Source organism: Vombatus ursinus, unplaced genomic scaffold (genome assembly GCF_900497805.2).
Source record: "Vombatus ursinus unplaced genomic scaffold, bare-nosed wombat genome assembly UNPS02014817.1, whole genome shotgun sequence".
Classification (NCBI taxonomy): Eukaryota; Metazoa; Chordata; class Mammalia; order Diprotodontia; family Vombatidae; genus Vombatus; species Vombatus ursinus.
The window spans coordinates 9,925,170-9,940,611 of record NW_020954595.1 but is presented as its reverse complement, the minus strand read 5'-3'; the positions used below and the strand labels follow the sequence as shown (position 1 = coordinate 9,940,611).

General features: G+C 47.2%; 1 protein-coding gene across 1 annotated transcript; it reads right to left on the bottom strand.

Annotated features, from left to right (window-relative positions):
• Nucleotides 1-9,214: 9,214 nt before the first annotated feature.
• MRPL32 (mitochondrial ribosomal protein L32) lies at nt 9,215-15,406 on the bottom strand. The gene is made up of 3 exons (XM_027835957.1): nt 15,250-15,406; nt 12,908-13,089; nt 9,215-11,008 (listed from the first exon to the last, which is right to left on the bottom strand). Exons 1-3 carry the CDS (start codon nt 15,389-15,391, stop codon nt 10,754-10,756), a joined length of 579 nt encoding a protein of 192 aa, XP_027691758.1. The 5' UTR covers nt 15,392-15,406; the 3' UTR covers nt 9,215-10,753.
• Between the last annotated feature and the right edge of the window lie 36 nt (nt 15,407-15,442).

The window sequence follows — 15,442 nt, the reverse complement described above, 5'->3', positions numbered from 1 at the left end:
CAAAAAACATTTGGATTCTTCAAGGATTCATGATTTCCTCAGTAAGACAGGCACCTAGGTGGATAGAGCACTGCGTCTAGAGTCAGGAAGACCTGAGTTCAAATCCAGCTTCAGACACTTACTAGTTGTGTGATCCTGGGCAAGTTACTTCACCTCCTTCTGCCTCACTTTCCTCTTCCTAAAATGGGGATAATAATAGCATCTCCGTCCCATGGTTGCTGTGAGGATCAGATGAGATGATACTTGTAAAGCGCTTCACACAGTGCCTGGCACATAGTAGGTGCTTAATAAATGCTTGTTCACTTCTCCCCCTTCCCCATCAAGATTACATCTCTTCTATGACTCAGCAAACGATATTGGAGACTTGTAGTGGCCCAAAACTTCACTAGACTGCAGCCGGTCTGGGAAGGAATCTCTCTGGACTTTGCCAGAATGGTCTTTGGAGTCAGTCTGCTCACTGGTGGCTCCTACCTTCTGCCCAATCCATTTCCTCATGGTCGTGTATCTCTTCGATGAGCTCTAGATGATCCCCACTTCTCATGTGACTCCTGGTTCTTTTTTGGTGACTGGCTCCTCATGCCCATCATGGACACCTCCATCAATATTTTGAGCGAGCTACACTTTTGATTCTTTGGAGATCATGATGCTCCACGATTCACTATCCTATGGTAGGACAGGAAGAATATTGGCATTAACTGTTGGCCTTGTTTTAGGGAAAAGCTTGGGGGTTATACATGGCACAGCACAATCTCTAAATCGTAATACTTCCAAAAAGCAATTCAGTTCACTCTCTTTGTATTTAATTCTGGCTCCAATTTTTTGTCCATCTGCTGAATTTGTCCAAGACGTTCTTAACAAGGGGCCAACTTCTATGTAATGTCCATTCAACCACAAATTATCATCTGGACAACGGATATTCTTCATCTGCCTGGTTGTTGAGTAATTATTACTCTAACTCCTTGAACAGCTGTCAAAATAATTTTCCTAAGCTTCTGGTCTGCCCAAAACACTCCCACCCCTCCCACCCTCCAAACAAGGCAAAACAAACCCCTAGGAGTTTCCTATTGCTTACTGAATTAAGAATGTAATCCAGGGCAGAACCAAGATAGCGGAGTAGAGAAAGCACTATAGCCAAACTCTCCCAACATTCTCCTCTAAGATAATGATTCAAATTTAATTCTGGAGTGGAAAAGCCATAAAAGGTCGGGTTGAGGCATTTTTTCCAGCTCAAGACAACTTAGGAAGCCTGAAGAAGAGGTGTATGACACTGGGTGGGGGTTGGCCCAGAGCCCACGTGGTGGCAATAGCAGCATCTCTGCAAGCTCTCAGGCCAGAGATGGTAAGGTGGTAGGGATGTGGGGGGCAGGGTTCAGGTAGCTTGTCAAAGATTACCGGGAACTCCTTTCCTAGCACTGGGCATAGGACTGGGTATTATTTGGCAAATTCATTGCCTATTCCCACTTCTGAGTCATAGTTCCAGGGTGGAGAGGGGTGCTTGTGGGAGCAAGGAAGCAGGGGTCCAGAGGAACAACCGTGATTTCAGCTGCAAGGAGCCGAAAGCCCTCCCTGGGCAAGAACCAAAGAGCAGACCAGGAAGGCAGCGGCCATGCTTCTCCCTGGATCACACCATTTTGGAAGCACTGAAAGACCCCAGAACTAAGTCTGAAAATAGCAGCATGAAAAAGTTTGAAGCTTGGGGCATTCTCCCCTACCCCACCCCCACCTCCAGGAACAGAGCCCAACTTTGACATAAAGTTCAAAGTCAAGAAATAGGTTGGAAAAATGAGCCACCACCAACAACAGCAACACAACGAGAACCTGACCGTAAAAAGCTATCGTGGTGACGGGGAAGATCAAGACACACACTCAGAAGAGGCCAGCGATGTCAGAACAGCCAAAAGCAAAGCCTCAAATGAGGCCGTAAATGAATGTTTCTGCTTTTCCATGTTTGCTTGTGAGGTTTTAATGCCCGAATGCAAGGTCAGTTTCTGTGAAGGTGCCACGTACAGCTGAGAAAAAAAAAGGATACTCCTTTCTGCTCCCATTCAATTTCTTCCAAAGGTGTGATGGATCTGATGTTCTAATATCCTATTCATCTCCTCAACTTCTTTTTTGTTTGTTTTGTGGTTAGATTTTATTTAGCTCTGACACAAACTAGGTGACCGGTCCTGGGCCGTGCATCTGCTGGGCTCTGGGATCACAGCAGAGGCCCTCTCCTAGCCCACGTTGCTCTGTTTCCCAGCCACGGGCCACACCCTTGATACCACCCTGGTCATGTCAACACCCCACCCTCTAGCTATAGCAAAAAGACAAGACAAAGAAACTGAAGGGACAAAAATGGCCAAAGAGGAAACAAAACTACTACTCTTTGCAGATGACATGATGGTATTGAACCCTAGAAAATCAAGCAAATAATTAACAACTTTATCAAAGTCCAAGGATGTAAACAAACCCATACAAATCATCAGCATTTCTGTATACTACCAACAAAACCCAGCAGGAAGAGATTAAAAAAAAAGAAGAAGAAGAAGAAATTCCATCTAAAATAACTACAGACAATATAAAATACTTGGGAATTTACCTGTCAAGGTAAAGTGCACTATATGAAGAAGATTACAGAACAGTTTTCACACAAAGAAAGACAAATCTAAACAACTGAAGAAATATTCATTGCTCACGGGTAATGTAATAAAAATCACAATTCTATTTAAATTACTTATTCAGTGCTATACCAATCAAACTACCAAAGAAGTATTTTAGAGATCTAGAAAAAAATAATAAAATTCATCAGGAAGAAAAAAAAAATGAGGGAAGGCATTCTGGCAGTATCAGACTTCAAACTATTACAAAGTGGTAATCATCCAAAAAAATCTGGTACTGGCTAAAAAACAGAGTGGTGTATCAGTGAAATAGATTAGGTAGATGATACACATTAGTAAATAACCACAGAAATTTAATGTTTGATAAACCCAAAGATCCAAAATTTCGGGGCAAAAACTCACTATTTGACAAAAATTGCTGGGAAAACTGGAAATCAGTTTGGCAGAAACGAGGCATAGACCAACATCTCACATCGTATTCCAAGAGAAGGTCAGAATGGAGAAATGACTTAGATATAAAGGACAATATCATAAGGAAATTAAGAAAGCATGGGAAAATGTACCTGTCAGATTGATGGATAAGGAAAGAGTTTATGAGCAAACAAGAGACAGAAAGGATCACAAGAAGTAAAATGGATAATTTTGATGACATGAAATTAAAAAGTTTTTGCAGAAACAAAACTAATGCAACTAAGGTTAGAAGGAAAGCAGGAAACTGGGAAGGGGAGTGAAGTACAGGAAATTTCTCTGATAAAGGCCTCATTTTTCAAACATATAGGAAAATGAGCCAAATTTATATTAAAAAAAAGGCCATTCCCTAAATGATAAATGGTCAAAGGATATGAATAGGCAGTTTTCAGAAGAAGAAATTAAAGCTATCAATAATCACATTAAAAAATGCTCAAAATCACTACTGATTAGAGAAATGCCAATTAAAACAACTCAGAGAAACCACCTCACACCTAACAGATTTGGCTAACATCATAGAAAAGGAAAATGACAAACGCTGGTGAGGACGTGGGAAAACCGGACAGTAATGCACTGCTGGTGGAGTTGTGAACTGATCCAACCATTCTGGAGAGCAATTTGGGACTATGCTCAAAGGGCTATAAAACTGTGCATACCCTTTGACCCAGCAATAGCACTGCTATGTCTGTATCCCAAAGAGATAAAAAAAAAAGGAAAAGTACTTATATGTACAAAAATATGCATGGTAGTCTTTTTGTGATGGCAAAGAATTAGTAACTGAGGGGATGCCCAACAATTGAGGAATGTCTGAAAAAGTTGTGGTATGATTGTGATGGAATACTCTAAAAAATGACAAGCAGGATGCTTTCAGAAAATCTGGAAACGCTTATATGAACTGATACAAAGTGAAGTGAGCAGAGCCAGGAGAACATTGCACACGGTAACAGCAATACTGTACAATACTCAACTGTGAACGACTTAGCTCTTCTCAGCAAGACAATGATCTAAGACAATTCCAAAGGACTCGTGATGAAAAATGCTATCCACCTCCAGAGAAAGAACTGAAGTTTGCATGCAGATTGAAGCATACCTTTTTTTTAAACTTTCTTTACTTTTCTTTTGTTTTTTTTTGTTCTTGTTCTGTTTTCTTTTACATGTCTAATACAGAAATGTTTTATGTGATTGAACATGTATAACCTATATCAAATTGCTTGCCTTTTCAATGAGGGGAGAGAAGAAGGAGGGAGAGAATTTGGAACTTAAGATTAAAAAAAAGAATTTAAAATGTTTGCATATAATTGGCAAAAAAAATTTTTTAAAAAGTAAAACTTGGCTCAGACATATACACACAAAATAAAAGGAAGGAGGAAGGGAGGGAGGAAGGAAAGGAAGGAAGGAAGAAAAGAAAGAAGTCATCTGACTGGAATGAAAAAAAGGAAGGAGGGAAAGAAGGGAGAGCGGAAGGAAGACAATGAAAGGAAAAAAAAAGCTATCATTTTTATCAAAAGTTGTATGGTAGAACCAGGAGAACAATGTACATAGTAGCAGCAACATTGTACAATGATCAAGATTGAGTTAACTTTACTATTCAAACTTGACATTCTTTCATCTATTTTCTTATAGAGATTACTCTCCCACAGCCAGAAGATAAAAACCTCATGGGCCCATTATAGAATTATCCCAAACACTTTGAGTAAAGATAATTTTCACTTTTAAAGACATTCCTCTCCTTAAACAGTTGGACTCCAGTTGACCCAGTTATGACAAGCCTTAAGAACAAAATGCATATCATCTTTGATTGCTCCATCTTCAAGGCAATCCTAATTTGGTAACGTGGTGAACTCTTATATAATCTTGCACTTATATCCCTTGAAAATAGTGCCTTTTATAAAAATACTTAATGTCAGAATAGGGTAAAATTTTTTTAACCATACATTGAGGATATAGTGAGGCATTATTAAGTAATGCTTAGTTTTGCATCCTAACCTGCAATGACCACATGCAAAAAATGACAACTATGATGATGACGATGTCCTTTTGACCCAGGGCAGCAGGGTATCTGAAATGATTTCATTACCAGCCTCACATAGCACCTTGAGGGCAGTGACGGCCCACTCATCTAATCCAGCGAGCATGCATTAAATGCCTCCTTTGTGCCAGACACTGGGGTCTTCAAGGCTGGGCTAAGTAGTAGCCAGTCTTCTGTTCTTCCTCTTGACTTTCTCTCCTGGAGAAAATGGATCTGTTCTTTTAAATTTAATGATTCCGTATTATGTCTTTCAGGTGCCTCTTTTGCCTACATCCCCTGGAAGCCAGTGGTACACAGTAGGCATTGATGCTAGGACCTCAGAATTACTCCCTAGACCCTGGCTAGACCCTCTCATCTCCCAGTGTTTAGTTCTGTACATAAAAGGTTCAGCTCCACGTCATTCAGGCAGAAAAGAGTGTTCCAGAGTGAACCAAGCCATTTCCGACTGTTTATTTTAGATTATAATTTTATTTCACTTTCTGGGTTTCATTATCAAAGAAACTTGCTGTTTGGCATACAAAGGTCTCAGTGGAAAATGAAAATCAAATTCAAAGTGAAAACTGTAGGTATGAAATGGGTGTTTTGTATAGGTCTCTGCTTTTAATCTCTTTATGCATTGTCCCATTTCTTTCCAATGCAATCAAGGAGCTGGCATCTGGAAAACCATGAGGCAGGTGAAGCATTACACTTGGAAGCTTCAGGCAGACACCTTAAATTTGGGAGAAGGAATCTGTTTTAAAACCCAAGAACAAAGCTGCCAGCCCCATCGATGGGCTTGCCAAACAAAAGCATAAACACAGACTTCCATAAATGTTTGTTAAAATCCAATATACTTTCCTTAGCTCCAGTTCAGTTCAACAAACACCTGATCCACATCCAGGGTCTGCCACTCATGATCTTGTAAGCTCCTGGCTAAGTGGCTTCTCCTCGCTAAGCCTGTTTCATGTGTAAAATGGTGGGGCCAGACTGGTGCTTTCTACATGCCAGGCTGGCCCTGGGCTATGCAAGTTCCATCCTACTCTAATCTCTCATTTTCTGATCCTCTATCCAAAGTAGTATGCTATCATACTCGGAGATAGAAAGATTAAAACATAAACAGGTGAAATTGCCCTCAGGGAGCTCCCCTCCTACTATGGGGGACATGATGTGTGGACAGGTAAGTATAATAGAAGGTGGGAGTCTGACCTGGGCAAAAGGGGATCCAGACAACTACTCAAGGAATACCTCTTTTTTTGGGGGGGGGGGGGTTGAGCTCGAGTTGAGCCTTGATGGGGAGGAGGATTTAGACTGAGGCAACGAAGCGGGAGCCCAAGAATGTGAGGACGTCTGAGGTGGTATCTGCCAACCTCAGGGAATGGCTCATAGTCTAGTCTGGCTAAGAAGTTGATCAGGAAAGCTGAGGGAGAACAACAAGGCTAGAGGGGGAGGAGGTTGGGATCCCACCTTGGAGGGCCTTAAACGCTCGGCTATGGAGTTTCTATTTTATCCTAGAGGTAAAAGGTAAAAGCCATGGAAGGCTTTTCTTTCTCTCCCTTTCAGTAAGGGGGTCCCATTGGTCCGTATGTTAGAAAGAGTAAGTGGAGGATGTATCGAAGACTGGGGAGATGGGAAACTAACTGGGAAACTCATCGTCAAGACACGAGGGGCAGCAGTGCGAGGGAAGAGAATGGGCTGAGCTGGAGAGATCACGGAGGCAGAATCAACCCATAGGATGTGGGGAGTGAAAGGGCCTGAGAGCACTTGACTCCCTGGCCGGTGAGCGCACCAGCAGAAAGAGGGAAGTTGTGAGGAAGGCCTAGCACGGGGCGGGTGGGGAGGAGTTTGAGTTTTGCACATGGATAGCAGGAGGCATCGGTGTAACGTGGGTGTCACTCAGGAGGCAAATGGATGAGACTAAAGCTCAAGGGAAAATCTAGGTCACAGAACTTGTCTGAACACGATCCTTCTGCCCCCCCTCCCACATACGATTTAGAGAGACACCATCACCTTATTGCTCTTACCTGGAAACTCCTTGAAAGCAGAACAATGTTCAGTCTGCACGTTGCATAGTGCCTGGTAAGCCACACGATCTGTAAACCTTTGGGGATTCTCAGGGGTCCAGCACCCAATCGACAACCTTTTAAAAGTGCCTGCAATGTCTGAGGTCCTGGGGAAGCAAACACTGAGACACCTCAAAGTTCTGGGTTTCCTTATCCCCCTTTGGTCCTTTCTGATCAGAAATGTAGCCCTGGATTCAGACCCTGAGCTGGGAGGGCCTTTAGAAATGCTCCCTTCCAGCTCAGATTCTTTTAATCTAGCCACTGCTCAGATTGTAACAATCCAGCCAATAGCTCATAGATGCTCAGATTCCTTAAGAGTCTGGCTAATACAGCAGATCTTTAATAAGCCCAGTCTTTGACTGAAAGAAGGCTTGGGTCGAATTCTTTTGGGCAGGACCCGCTTGTCATGATCTTGGGGTCCCAGCACCCCTAAACCTCTAGACCTCATCAAGAAGAGCAAAACCTATGACTATCATAGGTGCCCTCTAGTACACGTCCATATGGGAAAGCCATCAAACTTGCTTTACTTTTCTGTACAAGGCAGCCTTCAGAGAAAAGCTTGGAAGGTGTAGATCTTGGTTCTATAATAAGGAGAAACTGCCTACCAAGGTGAGCTGTCCCTAAGTGGTTTAGGTGGCCATGTCATGTATTAAATGGACCAAGGACCTCAAAGGGAAAGACATCTCTTCAAAGACATTTTAGAAGACTCCAGCTTAGGTGTGGATTGGATTAGATGACCCTGTGATCTCTCCTGCATTAAAGCATCTTAGAATTCCCAAGGACATAGAGGCCATTTGAAGAAGGAGGAATCTTTTAGGAGACAGGTGTGGGAGAAGAACCTGGAGTTCATTAATGATCAGAATCTCCTGTATAGAGAGGGGAAGCCGAGCTACCACCTGGAGATGATTTTGGAGACATGACTGATGAAGAATTCAAGGAAATGATGAACCCCAAGATGTCGCCACCAAGGACAGACACCACCACAAGCAATTTTTTTTCAAATTTTTCTGATCCTCCCAAATCAATCAACTGGAGAAAGCTTGGCTAGGTGACCCCTGTTAGAAATCAAAGGAGGTGTGGCTCCTACTGGGCACTTAGTGCAACTGTATCTCTAGAAGGCCAGCTCTTCTGGAAAACAGGCAAACTTGTAGAACTGAGTAAAAAGAACCTAACTGACTGTTCCAGATTCCAAGGCTGTGGGGGGGGGGGGTAGGGGGGGTGGGAGGGGCGGGGGAGTGCCATTGGTGCTTTCATCTATATCAAAAAAAATAAGGGCTTAGTGTCTGAGAAGTGCTACCCTTATGTGGCCAAGAAAAATAAGAAGTGCTCTTATAACAAGGAATGTGCAGTTGTTAAAATCAAAAAACATGTAGTCCTCCCCTTTGGAAATGAAGAAATTCTGATGAAGACTGTGGTAACTCTGGGGCCAGTGTCTGTGTCAGTGAATGCATGGAAGCCCTTTATCTACTATAGAGGAGGAATTTTCGTTGACCCAAAATGCAAACCCCGTTACACAAACCATGCTTTAGTTTTGGTTGGATATGGACATGAAAACCAAAGTGTGCCCCCCAAAGCATCCCCACTGTACGAGCCAGCGGATGAGATGTCCATGGGGCTCAGCAGTCATGGGGTTCACCAAGCTTTCCCTGACTCCTTTCAGTTGGAGGTAGCTCTAGCTGTTGGGGCATTTTCCTGACCTCAAGCCTCAATTTACCCATTGGCTATTTCTCTTCTGATCTGGGGTGCTGACAGAATGTCTATCCCTCCCCCACGAGAGCCTGAAGACAATCAACACGTCTTCTGCTTCTCTCTGAAATGACCAGTTCTTTGCCCCAACCCCCTTCTGCCATGGACTCACTGCCCTGAACTCAGTTTTCTGGATCTGACCTGACAAAGTGTGAGGACCGAGGGACTGTCTCTTCCTTATTCCTGGAAGGGATGGCGCCCTTATGGTACTCCAAAATGGGGCTGCTGCTTGGGCTGCCTTATTGACTCAGAGTTTACAGTCTTCTAAAATCCCCAGATCTCTAGACAGCTGATAATGCCTCCCCTTCTTATAATGACTGGCACACAGTAAGTGTTTAATAAATACCTTCACTGATTTATTTGTCAGTTTTTTGAAGCGAAGTGTAAGATGCCACATTTCTCTCTATTTCATTTCCTGTTGCTATTATTAGCTCCAGCCCAACCTTCCAACTTGTTGAGATCCTTCTGATCTTGGCACCCAGGGTCTTGTCAGCCATCTTTCCCTAGCTTCGTGGCATCTGCAAATTGGATAAAGATGCCGCCTCTACCTTTATGCTTCCTTCATGGCTTTGTAGGCACCTGGGTGGTCCAATGGATAGTGCTGGACCTGGAGTCAAGAAGAACTGAGTTCAAATCCTCTCTCACATACTGGCTGTGTGATGCTGGGCAAATCACTTAGCCTTCCTTCCTCAGTTTATCCACCTGTAAGATGGGGGTAATAACAGCACCTACTTAACATGGTTGTTGTGAAGGTAAGACAAGATGCAGGAAAGCACTTGGCAAACCTTCCAAGCACCACATAATGATATGCCAACTATGATTTATCCATATTATGGAAATCCACCCAACTGTACTATCATTCAGGCCACTCCTCAGCACATTTTCCAAAAAATACATCACATACTTCACCCAAAGCTGAAATCTAAACGAATCTTTTCTATAGAATTCCCCATCTTCCACGAGGCAGCAGGAGTGCAGTGTGGTGGGTCCAAGGGCCTGGGTTCAAATTTCACCTGACACTACTTAGTGACCTTGCCACATTCCTTAAAATCTCCAAACCCATTTGCTTCTGTGTAAGATGAGGTCAGTGGCCTAGGCCCCTGGCTCCAAAGCCAGACAGACACTATCCTATTTGGCACATGTTATTTCTCCAAACGCAGGAGCTGCAGCCCTCAGGGATATTTTTTCAGCAAGGAATGGATCGGTGAAATCCCAGGTGACCGTCCTGAGACAGTTCTCAAGTATCGGAGGCTGCTGGAGGTGATGGACTGCACCCTGAGTAAGAAGCCAGACCTCGCAGCAAATCTGATCCACACCTGCAGGGCTGAGCTCATCAGACTATTCTCTAGTTGGGTGAAGACACAGGCTTTATTGTGTAAAAGTAACTGAAGCTCCAAGAGAATTCCTAACAAAATTCGAATTTCCCCATTTCACACTAATTTTAAAACCATCTAAGTTATAGTCAGCAAAATAACATTTCCCCCCAAAGATGGCGGACACTTGCAAGCATCAGCATTTCCTGACGTGGGTCGTCGGTTCTGCGCTCAGATCACGTCCTATTTAGCAACAGAAGCGATTCCAGGGGTTGGAGCTGGAAAGAACCCTAGAAAGTTACTGAGCCCAATCTCTTAATTTTACAGAAGAAGAAACTGAGGTGCAGCATTTGGGTGACTTGCCGGAGTCACCTGAGGTGGAGTCTGAACCTGGGTTTTCCTGACTTCCAGCCCAATGCCCTACCCACCAGGCCATGCTGCCTCTTGAGAGGATTGCCTGGAATCCCACATAGAAAGAAGGAAAAAGAAACCAAACGGCCCAAGCTCCCGGAGTGATGTTTTAATGTAGAAGGATCCTCTTTGAACACCTCTGCAGCATCAATCCCTGACGAACCAGGATGGTCGCTTCCTGTCTCGCTCGATGATTCTCTTGCCTTGATCTTCTGCTGAGGGAACTTCTCCTTGGTATAACACCACAGTCTCAACAGTGGGGGCCTTAAAAGGTCCCCCTTCCTGCTTCCCTATTTGCCTCCTGATTTGCACAGTCTCCTCACGAACTTTCTTGTAGCAATAACCACAAAGGACATGCTTTTGTTTCAGATGGCCACATTCAGGACATACATCTATATTATTCTAAAAAAAAAAAGAGAGAGCGAGAGAGAGAGAGAAAAGAAACCCAAACAAACCAGAAAGAAATGATTAAAAAACTGCACTTTAAGGAACATGGCATTTCATAGCACTCACAAGTTCAGGGGCAGTGGTATGGAGGACAGAATGTGTATATGGTCTGTCAGAATCTAAATATAGTAAATTCCAAATACTTCCAACAATTCACTTACTCATAGTACTGACAGCGCAGCAGATGACATTATTTCTGAGCACAAACCGGGGAGAGAAATGAATGGCCTGGCACACGATTTCTCTCTCTTGCTAACTAGACGGTACATCCATCAGTCGTCCAGCTTGCACCAAGTGCCCTACTATGTGCCAGGCAGTGCACCAAGGGCTGGAGGAACCAAGGAAGGCACACCAGGCTCTGCCCTGGGGGAGCTCGTCGTCTCATGGGGGAGACAACATGCAAACAAGATACAGATGGATCAGCTGGGGGGAGGCAGCAGAAGCCGAGAGCTGAAGGAAGCCCGGACGTGGAGATGTGGAAATGTGGAGATGAGGAGATGAGGAGATGAGGAGATGAGGAGATGTGGAGATGAGGAGATGTGGAGATGTGGAGATGAGGAGATGAGGAGATGTGGAGATGAGGAGATGTGGAGATGAGGAGATGAGGAGATGTGGAGATGTGGAGATGAGCAGATGAGGAGAGAACTTCCAGGTCGGGGCAGGGCCAGGGCAAGCGTTTGGCCTCAAGGAAAAGGGTCTTGCTTATGAACACCCAGGAGGCCAGGGGCCTTGGATCTCAAAGCACGTGGAGGGAGACAGGGCCAGGTGACAAAGGGCTCTCAAAGCTGATGAGTGGGGCCCTGGGAAGGGTTGGAGCTGGGGCTGGAGAGAAGGGCCACAGGCACAAGCAGGGTTCATTTCTTCCCTCTTCCCTGTCCTGGCTAAGAGACAGGAAGTCTACGGCTGACTGTTTCTTGGGGCTGGGAGGCAGAGAGTCTATGACCTTTTGCGGACCGGACAGATCGCTTCGAGAAGAGAAAAAGCAAGGAGCGGAGCAGGAAGTGCTCTCCTGCCTCCAAATAATTTCGGCAGCTCGGGGACATCTCCCACAGCCAGCAGACAGATGTGGGTAGCAAGGCCAGCTCCGTTCCAGACTCATTTGGGGCCCGCGCTCTGCTTGCAGACCCCTTCGGCAGGCTGTTCAGGACCCTGCGTCCCACTGGGATGATGAATAAAATCTGACCGTCAGAGACCTCGGGACATCTTAACCACATGCGTGGCCGGAGGTTTTAGAGCAGTGTGAGCTAGACGGCCACCAAGTGAGCGCGTGTGGCCAGACGCTTTGTGAGTCACGGTTTCCAGGGACAGGGCAGTGATAACCTTGCTGGAGGCTGCCACCACATCTAGAATTCAGGTCTGAGAGCCTCAAGTGAGGACAAACATCAGTGAGCTGGGGGGGGGTGGGGGCCAAGAGCCCCGCCCTCAAGTGCCTGAGCTTGTTCTCCTTGGCCAAGAAGGCAACTCTCTGAGAGACTGCTCCCAGGTACCAGAGGCAGACTCTTGGAAAGGCCCGTTTCCCACCAACCCGTCCCACCCTCCCTCCACGAAGGGCTTCACGCAGGGGCCGAGTGACCCCGTCATCCAGGAGAGGGCCAGGCCAGATGGCTGCCCTCCAGCTCTGGTGCGCGGGCATTTGCGGGCACTCTATTTCATCTTTCATGCTGGCACAGCATTCTGGAGGGTTTTCAAAACAAATTTAGAGAATTCACAGCCCACCCTAAACACCTTTTGTCATCAGACGAAAGCATCATCTACCAGAACTGCCAAGCTCCTCTAACCTCTTCATGGTAATACATTCACAGGCTACACAGTCTCAGGGGAGGGAAAAACATACACCTGAAGTCATTTTTTTACCTTCACTTTAATTATCTTCTGGGGGTTTCTTCTCCTACATCGATTAACTTCAATCGTCCGTCTGTTTTTGGGGGCCGCCATCCAAACAACTCCATCTAAAAAGCCAGGAGTCTCCTCGCCAGTGCTGGCTTCTGGCGTCAGCCATAGGAGGGCAGCTGGGCCCTGCACCGCCACTGCTGGTCCTAGGAAGAGCACAACACAGGCTTCATTCACTGACAACCCGTCAGCGACCATCTCAGGCTCAATGATGCCGATTCATGCAGACACGTCATTACCCTTCAGGATACAAGATGACTCTGCTGACATTCGCCCCCAGAGTACAGTACAAGTTGGAAATGGGTTGGAATCTGCTGTCAGGTCTGCACTAGAAGAAAAGCTAAACCCAAAAAAGCAGGCAAGTCTTGTCTGTTAAAGTAAACCCCACCAACAGACCCAGCTGGGCTAAGAAGACACCAAGAGGAACTGAGGCAGGAGCCATTTTGGAAATCATTTAGCCCCTCTCAAGCAATGCTCTCTATGGGCCTGCAAACCCCCATTCAGCACCGTCCTGGAAGAAGAATCACAATGACGAATAACTGGAACTAATGGGTGGAGGCTGGCCGGGAGAGCAAGGGCTCTCTGCTGGAGGGGCAGAGGATGGGGGTGTGACCATGTGGCACCAAGTGACCTCTGGAAGGTGGCACATCAGTGAGATCACAGACCCCCATGTATGAGCACAGGGACCAGAGGCCCACAACACTTGGTCCATTTGGAGTGAATTTCCTGCCAGGGCAGTACTGATGAAATTGGGGACCTCCATTAACTGGCTCAGAAAACACAATGTGATGTGAGGTGGGATGTGACAGGGCTGCCAGTTCCAAAGAAAGCATGTTTTGCTGGAATGATATCCCGGAGTATTTTATTTTACTATACTGCAGGATTCCAGTGGAAGCAGTCACAGGATTCAGAACTGGAGGGGAATTCAGAGACCAGCCTTTCCAACTCTCACTCAACAGATAGGGAAACTGAGGCCCAGGCACCAGAACACAAAGCAGCCCCCCCCCCCACACACTCACACTCTCTCTCTCTCAAGGAAGAGACCATCTGAGGAGGGGTATCAGGAACAACTTCATGAACGGAAGGGCTATACTTATCACTTTATGCAACAACCCGGCCCCCTGCTATTATTACCTACATTTTACAGATGAGGAAACTGAGGCAAACAGGGCTAGTAAGTGTTGGAGGGTGGGATTGCACCCCAAGTCTCGTCTCCGGGCCCAGTTCTCTTTCCAAGTCTCCCTACGGCCTTTACGTTGGGCAGGCGGTTCAGGAGCTTCAAGCTGTACAGAGATCTCTGGAGAGACGGGATGCTAACTGGCCTCGGGAATCGCTGCAGAGCGTACACAGAGGCTCTCAGCGGGGAGGGCTCGGGACAAAGCAGCAGCCCGGGGGGGTGCGCGGGTGGGAGGCCGGGCTGGGCAGGGCGGTGAAGACACGGGTCAGACGCAGACACAGAAGTGACAAAGCCTCCCGGGCAGCTGGGGTGCGGCCCGCATTTCGGGGATCACCGGGGCCCACGGTAAAGGTCCGGCCGACACAGCCCGGGGCCGAGGGGTTTCGGTGCAGCCCCCGACCCCGAGTTAGAACAAGGTTAGAACCCAAACCGGCCGCGGGGGCCAAGCCTGGGGCGCTCCCGATCGGGAAGGGGCAGTCCTTAGTGAGCACACTCGCCCCGTCATTCAAGGCTCTCCCCAGGGCCACTGTCGGAAGCAGCGCCTTCCTGAGTGTCAGGCACCCATCCCCCACCCTAGGAAATGCTTGGGGGTCGGTCGTCTTTTTTTTCTCAGAGGGTCTTGTCCCCCCTGCTCCGGGTCCTGCCAGGCCGAGGCAGAAATGGACGGAATGCTGCTGCCAATGACCTTGTACGGTTCAAAGGTCAGGAAAAGGGAAGAAACCGATCGGGAGGCGGGGCCTGATTTAAATGACACGACTCTGGGCAGGGCGCCTCAGTGTCCTGCGCAGTTAAATGGGAATCCTGGGGCTCCAAGCACGTCCCCCAGGGCAGTCATTAGACAATTGGGGTCAGCGGCCCACGTGGGCTCCCGGCCTGCTCCGGCCACTGTGCCGCAGAGACCTCTGGGAAGAAGGTCGGGCGAGGACGGAAGAAGAAATGCATGCCCCGCGCGCACCCTCGTGCTCTCCCCCCCCTTCGCCCGCACCGCTTTCCGCTTCTGCGCGTGCGTTGAGACCCACGCGACTCTGCGTCGCGCGCCCTCGCCCGCGCTCGCTTACGTGCGCGTCCCCAGCCCGTGCGACGAGCGCGTCCCCGGCGCCGCCTCCCCGGTTTCCTCACCAGGACCTACCCCAGGAAGGGTCGGGGAAGCCGGCAGAAAGGTCCGAGGGAAGCGTCTTCTCCACCCGGGCCCAGCAGTTCTGTAGCAGGCGCGCGGCAGCCGCCGGCCACGAGGGCAGGGTCACCCGCAGGCACGCCAAGGCCAGGGCCATGGCCGCCGCGAGAAAGGAGGCAAACAGCGAGCGCGCCGGACAGCGACGGAG

What these genes read in the sequence shown, in the direction of transcription:
- MRPL32 (XM_027835957.1), bottom strand. Translation starts at nt 15,391, where the DNA reads ATGGCCCTGGCCTTGGCGTGCCTGCGGGTGACCCTGCCCTCGTGGCCG. An exon ending in CTTCCCCGACCCTTCCTGGG is followed by an intron (nt 13,090 to 15,249) that starts GTAGGTCCTGGT and finishes TGCTCTTCCTAG; the next exon opens with GACCAGCAGTGGCGGTGCAG. An exon ending in AGAAGATAATTAAAGTGAAG is followed by an intron (nt 11,009 to 12,907) that starts GTAAAAAAATGA and finishes TTTTTTTTTTAG; the next exon opens with AATAATATAGATGTATGTCC.